This window comes from Ochotona curzoniae, unplaced genomic scaffold (assembly GCF_017591425.1).
Source record: "Ochotona curzoniae isolate NIBS_2020 unplaced genomic scaffold, NIBS_Ocur_1.0 scaffold_4505, whole genome shotgun sequence".
Classification (NCBI taxonomy): domain Eukaryota; kingdom Metazoa; phylum Chordata; class Mammalia; order Lagomorpha; family Ochotonidae; genus Ochotona; species Ochotona curzoniae.
The window spans coordinates 27,682,869-27,693,334 of NW_024467118.1; the positions used below are offsets into that span (position 1 = coordinate 27,682,869).

At 36.3% G+C, this 10,466-nt stretch overlaps 1 protein-coding gene across 1 annotated transcript in view; it reads right to left on the reverse strand.

Moving 5' to 3' along the window:
- Positions 1-9,866, reverse strand: part of GABRG1 (gamma-aminobutyric acid type A receptor subunit gamma1) — a 48,620-nt gene extending 38,754 nt beyond the window's left edge. The window contains exon 1 of the mRNA XM_040966012.1: positions 9,597-9,866. Within this exon, the coding sequence (XP_040821946.1) occupies positions 9,597-9,700 (104 nt within the window). The 5' untranslated portion in view covers positions 9,701-9,866. The remainder of the gene's footprint in view (positions 1-9,596) is intronic.
- Between the last annotated feature and the right edge of the window lie 600 nt (positions 9,867-10,466).

The window sequence follows — 10,466 nt, forward strand, 5'->3', positions numbered from 1 at the left end:
CGCTTAGGTAATGTAGTACACAAAACTGTGAAATTCTTCCAGGAATGAGAAGAGACAGAGATATTAAAATTGACTTTTGAATTGAGTAATATCATATCTTTAGAAAGATTAAACAAATCATAAAACAAAAAAGTGTACTAACAGTTTTAATTGTACGTTTGAGACCACCGTATGGGAAGGATGTTCAGGCACAGGGGGACAGTTCATGCTTTTGGCTGCCCACATCCCACATGGGGCTGGCAGTCTGTATCCTAGCATTGCCACCTTTGATCTCTTTCTGATGCATTCTGAGAAGAAGCAAATAACAATTCCAATCCTAGGGTTCCTGCCTTCCATTTTAGATATTTGGTTGGAGTCCAAGTATTCATCTTTAGAAGAGAAGTGGTTCCCGCGGTCAAGGATGTTTAGGAAGAGAAATAGCTATTGCAAGATTATTCTCCATCTCTGTCCCTGTCTCTGCTACTCTTTCAACTAGACGAAAAATAAATGCATGTTTTAACTACTATAATTCTTTAAAAGATAGATAATTTTACCAATCATGCCACATATTGTATCAAAGTTTGGATTTTTGTTAATGGCTTTATATGGCAGGTCAATTATCTTCGTAAAACAAAATTTAGAAAACTGATAGCCATTCATTGAAAGTGTCATCTTCAGATGATGTGAGTACCCAGAGATAATAAGTGTTCCTTTGAAACCATTTCCATGTGAGTGCTTCTATGTAGGAACAGAAAAAAACACCATGATTTTCATTATATCTACTAAGAAAATGGCTACTGTTTAGAGAGTATGTTAAAACAAACACCAAGTTGTCTGTGCTCCACTGTGTAATGATGGAGACTGACAGAACATAAATTAGATTTAGAAACAATACAACCCTTCATGACAAATTAAGTCTTTGATGTTGTTATGCATCAAGTAAGTTCTTCCAGGTTGCTAAACATGTAGGCAATGTGGAAGCATCGTAGTTAAACGTATTAGAAGAATTTAAAAGTGGAATAAAATAGGATTTAATGCTGAACTTAGAAGCACATAGTTTTCTTACTAAAAATAATTACTGAGTCTTGGTATCTTAAAGTAAGAGTGAAATACTTTCAATGACATAGAATTGTCTTGAACCATTCACTTCAAATGGGAGAGAATATAAATGAGCACCACAAAACAGCCAAAAATTTTTTCCAGTCAGTTCCACTTATGCCTGTTTCAAGTTTATCAAAAAGAATTTTTGCTAAGAAAACTCCAGGAAAAAAAAAAGTGTACTCATTGCACAACTGACTAGAGTGAAAATTGCTTTTACAATGTGGATATCTGAGCTATGTTTAAATTTAATCTGATCTATATGGTTTTGTTGTGCCAATCAATATGGTTGTTTTGTGGAAAGAATGCTCCTCACTCAATATACTCTACAACAAGTGCTAGAAAAATATACTTTCTCGATAATTGTACTCACTTATGATTACTAAGAGATGCATGATGTTTCAATATTTAAGGAATTCCTATTTTGTACAAGCATAAAGCGATAGTCCCAAATAGTCAGCATTAGCAGTGTTAAAGCTAACTGAAGAAAAACAGTAAGTCTAATCATACCAACTACAGCATTTATATTAAGCCCAATATTCTCTAGTTTCTGTCTTCTGCTTTTCCCATCCCAGCTATAAAATGGAGATCAGGGTCTACGTTCAGTTACTTCCATATCCCTGCTTTTTCACCCCCATTTCCATGACTTTCTTGTCCTTTAGAACATGTCTAAACAAAGGAGCAGTGTTACATTTTAGAATTCACTCTTTATGGAAGGAAAGGATACCCATAATTCAGAATTTTGCTTTTCAAATAAAATATATAGGATATTTTCCTTACTTGAATTCTAATGGCACTTGCTAAAAGATTGGGATAAAGCAAGTTTTCAAATGGTCTACCAAGCTATGAAACAATACATCTGATCTCATTGATGCAATCCATCTCTCTATCCTTCATTCACACTGAACTAAACTTAGCTATGACAGCTGACAGAACATGACCATTAGTCATAGCTGTGTGGATAGCAGCCTCCCTGGTCCCTGTAATACACCTCACCTGAGAATTTTGGTAATTTCTTATCATTATTTATTTATATTAATAAACCATCTCAACACAATGTGTCAGAAAAAGTTCACTAGGAATGCAATCAGCATAAAGAAGAGATCCTTACACAATTCATGGAAAATACATATTATGACAAATATGCTGCTTCAATCCTTTTCCACAAAAATAAGCTCCTAACAAATGGATATAACATGTCTGAGGGACACCTATTTTTCAAATGTTTAGTTATTTTCATTTTATTTAAAAGTCACACAAGAACAGTTAAAAGTTAGGGGGTATCTTCCACCTGCTGATACACTTCTCCAATGTCTACAGTAGCTGTGACTGGGCTAGGCTGAAGTCAGTAGGCTACAATACAGCCCATGCCTCTCACATGGTCGACACGGATTCAGGCACTGGAGGTATCACCTTCTGCTTCCCAGTACGCACAGTGGCAGGATGATGGGCCATGAGTGATGGAGCTGGGACATGAACCAGGGATAAATATAGGATGTTGGAGTCCCAAATTGTGCGTTCATCTGTTTTGAAGCATTAAGAACAAGGCATTAGTTTGAAGAGTGCCAACAAGGACATGAATTCTGTTAAAATTGAAGGAAGAACACATAAAATGGATGATAAAACTGTTTGAAAGAACAATAAAATGTTTGATGCTTTATGAAGTTTATTAGGGTGAAGAGGGACTATTATCAAAAGGACAGGTAGTAACAAATTTTGCAAATGCCGATCGGCATGTGGAGAAATGGAAATTCATTTTATTTTTTTTAAGAAGAAAGGAAATGTTGGTTTCAGCGTTTCTATAAATACAGTTTTGATAAACTTTGTCAGATTTATTTTTTGTTTTGAGAGTCAGAGTTACAGCAATAGTGAGGGGTGTAGAAACAGAGACTCTTCCATCTGCTCATTCTTTCACCCAATGGCCAGTATGGCCAGTGCTGGGCCAGGTCAGAACCAGAAGGCAGGAATTTCATCTGGGTTTCCCAGATGGACACAGGGGCCTAAACAATTGTCCCACCTTCTTCTGCTTTTCCCAGGCCATTAACAGAGACCTGATTCAGAAGTAGAGTTGCTGAAAAACAAAGCTCCACCTGTACAAGAAGCAGGCATCATGGACATTGGATTTAACTTTTATGGCCCAAGGCCAAACCCTTAACAAATCATTTTCAGAAGAGACAAGAGTCTGTTGAAGATGAAGCTTTGCAATGGTCAACAATCCACCTCCACTTGCGGGGAGAGCATTTAATTTTTTTTCATATTCTGTTGTCAATAGACTGACAAAAATAGCAGCAACAATAATGCATAAACAGACATATCAGTTAGTTCAACTTACAACACCTTTGATCAAAAAATTAGAGTGAAACAAACACTGCTCAATGGATACCTAGATTCTTGCACACATATCTGCTGCAAATATCCCTGAAGTGTTTCATGGAATTGTAAGTGGAGATGACACAAAGCTTTACCAGTAGGATACTGAAAATAAACCACTGTCACAGCAGTGGTTGCCCAGAGGTAAAAGTGATTCCGCCAAAGCAGAAAACGAGTGATGAAACCCAAGTTCAAAACAACACTTTATGGAGATGCTCAAAGGGTTATACTTAGTGACTTTCTCCAAGGCCAAGGAAGACGCATGTTTGAAGCCAAAGTGCCAGCAGGAAAATGCTGTTCTGATGCTTCACCAAACAATCTTTTTTACACCATGACAATGACCACGCTCATTACTCTGGTAGAAAAAAAGGCCAATCTGAGGGGAAATTATTAAGCGTTCACTTTTCATTACCAAGTTGGCTCCCTCTGACTTATTTCTTTTCGTTTCTTCATCATAAGAAAAAAAAAAATCTTTGAAAGGCATTGATTTTACTTCACCTAATAATTGACATAGTTGAATACCCAAAGCATTCCGTCCCTTAAAGCTGGACAAAATGGTTGGTATCATAACTGACAAACATTTCTTGAACTTAATGAAGTTTATATTGAAGGAGAAAATTCATTTAAAATTTTTAATTCTGTATTTCCATGAACTTTTGTTTAAAAGTTTACTATTACGTGGAAACTAGACAACAGCACTATAATTGCGCATTCAGAATTATAACACTAGAGGCTAGCCAAATGCAGAGGCAAGAGAGGGAGCTTGGAGAACGAGCACCAAATTTGATATTGTATGTACAAATAGAAGAAAGAAGTTACATGATCTCAATCCTAAAGTAACATGAATGTGGAAATAGTCATTATTTTGTTTTGAGCAAACAGACTGAGTTGTCACATAATAGCACATAAATATCTACAATTTTTTAAATTAAAAATAAAAGCATCCCATATGCTGTGATATACATGTCAGCTATAAACTACACAAATACAACCGGGGCAAGGACTTGCCTTTCTATCACTGCATATGCATTTCTGAGAATCTTGTGTAACACACAGTTGACTGTCAACAAATATTTGTTGACTAAATGAATAAATAAATGTTTACTACATAAATTAGTGTTAGGAGCCAAAATTGTGGTGGAGAAAGTTAACCTGTATCGTACATAAAACTAGTTTGAATCTGTCTATCTCACTTTAATTTCCGCTTGCTGTTGAGGTACCTGGGACGGCAGCAGGAAGCAGCCTTAGCACCTGGACCTATAAGACACTTTAGGGAATGTTGCCCAGAATTCCCGGATTGGTGCTTGGACTGCCCAAGTCCCAGTCATTGCCAACATTTGAGGAGAGAAGCAGCAGATGGAATAATTCTCTTCCTTTCTGTCTCTCCCTCTTCATCTGACTCTGTCGCTCAAAAACAGAAATGCATCTTTTAAGAAAAAATAACTAAATCTAACGTGAAGTTTCATTTGGATGAATTATTTCAATTCTTACACTTTGGATTTTAAGATAAGTAAAAACAAGGAAAAATGCGTCGCTTTCATCTGCCTCCTACTGAGCACTAGAACATTTCCACAAGCTTCTGCTTGGGTAGGTTTATTGATGATGAGTCTATTATATTGTTTAAGAGCTTTTATAATGGAAGAAAATCTGCCTTCATACAGCCTTCATTACTTGATATTGTTTATCTGCTACATAAATATGCAATGGTTGAATCATGATTTTGTGTAGCATTATTAAAAATAAGGTAACCATCTAATTCCTTAATAAAACCATTCTAAAAATTTCATTTTTTTCCTAATGATGTTGTTCTGAGATAAGCAGTAAATCGGAGATTTCTCTGATCTCTGGCACACACTGCTAAAAGTGCGTAACAGGTACAGATTTTGCTGCGTACCTCTTTTATCAATGAGCCCCTATTTTATCATCTTTATTTCTCTGTCCTGCCCTTCCTTCTCTGTTGTCTCCATTGCTCCTTTGCTGCTCCTATTCTTTCATTTTCCCTTCATACTCAGTCATGCTACTTGTATTGTTCTGTATTGCATCTATAATCTGAGTGAACTGGTAGTGAAACTTCAGGGCTTTTTAGCATAAAAACATGTGGATTTGAATGTTGAACTCTTACAAACAGCATGACCTAGAGTAAGTTCAAGGGGACATTTTTGTGCCTCGATTTTTCCATCTGTGAAATGGAGAAAGTCCAGGTATTTAGACCTTATTTATAATGAAGGCTCAGTTGGCAATTTGTCTAAATACAGTCACCTGGGCTCAATATTTTTTATCAGAATTTTGTTGATACTTGCCTCCCTAGTTTTATGGTGTAACTAGAAAGAAACGTAGTGCCTCTGTAGTTCTTTCTCTTCATTTCTGTTCATTCCATCAAATCTTTTGCCTTCAAAAACGTAGATAACTTTTACATTAGACATTCCAAAGGTATATTTATTTATTTTAATTAAAGATGTATCACTTTGAACAACATGATAAATCTGATTTTAAGCAGCAGGTATAACCTCATATGGCTAATGCTTGCATCTATTGTATTCACCATAGTAAACCCAATGTATTGTACAAGGTGTGGTACAGAATAGAAGCTCATTAAGTATTTATTAAATATATCAATAATCTCTCTCAAATGCAAAATAAACTTGGTAATACACAGAGGTCTTGCCATATGTAAAATCACTTGGAAAGCATAAGTAATACTAGGCTCACTGTGACTCCATAAAATACTTGTTATTTTGACATTCTTTTCAGATAAAAAAAATAATAACTACTGCATTCTTTGCACAAGACCAAAGAACTGATTTTGAAAACAGTTGGAAATGCTAATGACATCTCTACTTTCCAAAAATGAGGTGCTTATTCCCTGCCCCCCACCCTACCCAAAAAATCGTGCCTAAAGTCACTCTACTTGGAAATGGTGGAACTGAAAGTGTAATTGGACATGATGGGACATTCCAGAATTCTCATTTGATTTCCTCGCATAGGTGAATTACGTCTCTACAGCCTGTTCATTCCATTTATGCTCCCATACCCTTTTCTCTCATGCTATTTATTATATGTTGATACTCATTTTCTCAGTAACTGAGAGCCATTTTACAGTTTCTTACCCTTTCCCATTTTCCTTATCATATTATTGGACGTGTTGTAAATACTTGTGTGTAAGTATAAAATATTAAATAGATTCAATGTTTAAATGAGATGACAAACATTTCCTTTTGTAGTTAAGACAAATATGTGCTACAGAGCACAGACGGAATGAAATTGAAACTTGGTATTTCTTGTTTGCATTACCTAGGAGACTCTATACAAGGGGGATTTAGCAAATATGATAGTTGCATGTTAGCTTCAAAATAATTTTGCCCCTCTTTTTGAATATCTAATTACATCGCACCAATTCTGCGTTATTTTTTTCTCATGGTTTCAAGATGATCATCAGCACTTTATATAAAAATTAAGCCAAAATACCTGAATATGTAAATAAACATCATTCATTCACTTCTCTATAAAATCCAGTACTGAAATATCTTGAAAATAATATATTTTGAAAAGCAATGTCATTGAATATTTCTCCACAGGCATCTCAATGCTATCTTATATAATCATCGTTGTTTAAAAAATTAGAGTAAGTTATTTTATGTGAGATTTCTCAAAAAAAGTTTCTCAGAGCTTGTAATAAGTTAGTTATTTTTAAAACAACTAAAATATCAAGGCATCTTTGCAACTCTTTTTGAAAAAGCTAATTATAATTAGATGTTTTCAACATTAAAGTTAGGCAAATCAACTTGAAGATATTTTAACCAACTTGAGGAGATGTTAGTCTCTTGGAGGATGAAACACGGAAACCATGGTTACAGCTTTCAGCTACAACAGGACAAACTTTTTTTTTTAGTTCAACAATAAAAAAAAAATCAATGCACTGTTTCTCTTGATGGGAACTAACAAGGAAACAAGACATTCCCTCTGATTCAATATAAGAAACATCAGCTTTCAATTTGGTAAGTCCCAAGACATGACTTTGAAGCTTCATTCTGAAAGTCAGTAGTATGGTTCTGTATGTGGTTTTGTATGTGGTTCTGCTTGTAAGAATTTCACAACCAGACCAACCATTATCAGTTTTACATGGCCATCTCCAAAGGAGAAATGGACAGAAAACTATGATTATATAGCCAGAAGTATTGACATAAATTATCTCAAATAAATATTAAAAAGATGATTTCATAACTGTAGCTGTTTTAAAAAAATGAAGACATGATCTCTATTAGTGAGGCCCAAAACCCATTAAAAGAGCAATATACAGATGTGTTTTTCAATATATACTGTTTCAATGCAGAATAATCAATATTAGCTACATTTCTATAATAAAAAAATGTATTACTTATCATCTTTAACTGTATAGCATCTCATTCATGATTACAACATGGCAAAAAGAAATACACAGCATTCACAAATAAAATTCTCTTTATGAAAACCACTAAGACAGACCAGGAAAGAAACCATTTGAATTATTTTACGTTTCAGTACAAACCACAGATATATTTGTTGTGAATCTGTAACATGTCATAAATGATTTACTATAACTTTTTATTTCTTAAGTGGAGAAACTGGGTTCAGAGAGGTTAAGGATTCTGACACGTGAACTCGTGTGTCCAGACAGTTCAACCTCAGCTCCAGGTACTGCACCACACAGTTGTTCTATTTCAGTAGCAAGATGAGAGTTTTGGAGCCAGGGACAATGGTCATCATCTAAATATTCTTAAAGACAAAACACCTTTTAAGTGAAATAAATGTGTCTTTGCATAAACCTAGACATTATGCTCTTCCTTGTTCGTTGAAAGGAAAACTTGTAATGAAAAGATAAAATAGCATACAGGTTGTTATTTCAGAAAACCATTTGATAAAGCAGTTTCTGCTTTCGTACTATCATCAAGGTATGTATGCACTGTATGTATCTTCTGCAAGGTTTTATAATATATTCAAAGCCTAAGTCATTAACATGAGGCATACAACTATGTATGCAGGCATATATGTATAACTGTATATGGAATAACCCAATCAGAAGAATGTTGGTATTATATACAGAGCATTTGAAGTAAAAACGATAATAACAAACTCTAAATGTAAAACTTAAAAAGCAAAACACAACATCAAAAATTTTCAAACGTTGCCTTTTATTTAATATACTTCAATCTCTGTTTTATGAAAGAATATGTACTTGTTCCATCTGCTGGCTGTGGCAAAAAAATCCAATGTAGTTACCAACTCAAATTATAATAATTTATTTTAGGATTGATGCAAACTGTGAGAAAGTCATAGTTTCATCTTCACAGTGGTTGTGTTTCACTGGAGTTCTAAGCAGGATTACATAATATACAATTCAACATGCATTAATTTCTCTCACCCACTACTACACACAATCCAAGTATAACGTCTGATCAATTAATTTGGTGTAAGAATGACTCCAAAGTTTCATTGAGAAGTGTTAGATCCTAGTTTTGCTCCTGTTTAATTGGAGGCATGGGATAACGGTTTACTCTTATTTTCCATGTGTATGAGCTTAAGTCCCGTGAGCACACACACACACACACACACACACACACACACACTCATATCACCATAACATTTCCTGATTACTTGTGAATAGACAATTCAAATTTAAAGAAATAATTGAAACCTGTTTCTCTGGTAGATTGCTTAAACCAGATCTTTCTTGGTGTCAAGCATTGATCAGTTCCCTCAAGTCACAACACAAACAAGAAGAGAAAAGGACACTTTAGAATACAGAAAAGAATCATTTGTATCATTGTGTGTGAGAGAGAGAGACATCAAGTTTCTGAATTCAGAACCATCCAGAAAGTTCATCAATGACATTCCTTTACTAAATGTAGTAGCAAAGTCATTTGCACTCTCTTCATCCCTTCTGGTAACCGAGTCTTTAAGAGTAAAGTTAAAAAACAACCAAAGTAACCTGGATGCTTCCAAAATATGCCAATTTCCTTCTGAGTAAAATATCTGATCAGAAAATAAAATGCTGGTAAATATCACACATGTTGCTGGGAAATGTAAATTACTGAACTTGGAATGAGATTTTCAAAAGAGAAATAAAGGGAGGAGGGAAGCAGGAAGAGTTTTCCGTCCCTGAATTTACTCACCAATTTCCCAGATGAAGGGTCAGTAGCAAGAACATCAACCTCACCCCTCTACTTTGATTCCGCAGAAGAAAAGGGGTGAGGAGGAAAGCTTTCCAGAACCCCATCTAGATAGCTTTCAAGGAGCCGCACTCGCTCAAGCTTGCATGCCAGGTCTTTCGGCTCCCACTTCCTAGCAGCCCGCGGGATCCAAGCAGGGAGAGTAGGGAGCAGTGGTACACCTCCTAGCCAGGTAGGATGCGACTCCCGCAGGAACTGAGAGGGACAGCCAATCAGAGGGAGAGGATGCTGGTATATATTATCTTAAAAAGATCTGCACCAATCGGTGACTTTCGGGGGCGGAGCTTCCCCTACTAGAAATTGAGCCCAGTAGGCAAAAGGGCTCCGGGTTTCTAAAAGAAAAACAAACCTCTTCTCCCTGGCCGCCTGGGGGAAACGTTTGAGTAGCCTTGACAGAGGCCCTCCACGAGGGAAAAGGTGGCATTGCTACTACCCTGCAGTCCCCAAGGTCTGGTTTGGGGCCACGGTCTCTTCCCATTCCCGCGTTTAGACCCAGGGGAAGTAAAAAGCGCCCACTCAGTGTTGCCTCATCTTTGTTGGTCTGGGGGTGGGGCGGCTTCTCATTTCCCTGCAGCCCCAGCAGCTGGCACCCTGCCCCGCACTGAGGAGCTCTCGGAAATGCGAGGTGTGGAACTGAATGAATGAATGAGCCTCTTGCTCCGTGCCTGCCTGGTGATCACGTTTCCTTCTCTCGCAGGTTTAATCAGGAGACAATTTGCAGTCTGCTTCTCGCGCCAGGCACCAAAAGATTAACATTGACTAAGGAACAGTGTGCAAGAACTGTCACACTGTACAAATACAGGAAAGAACAAC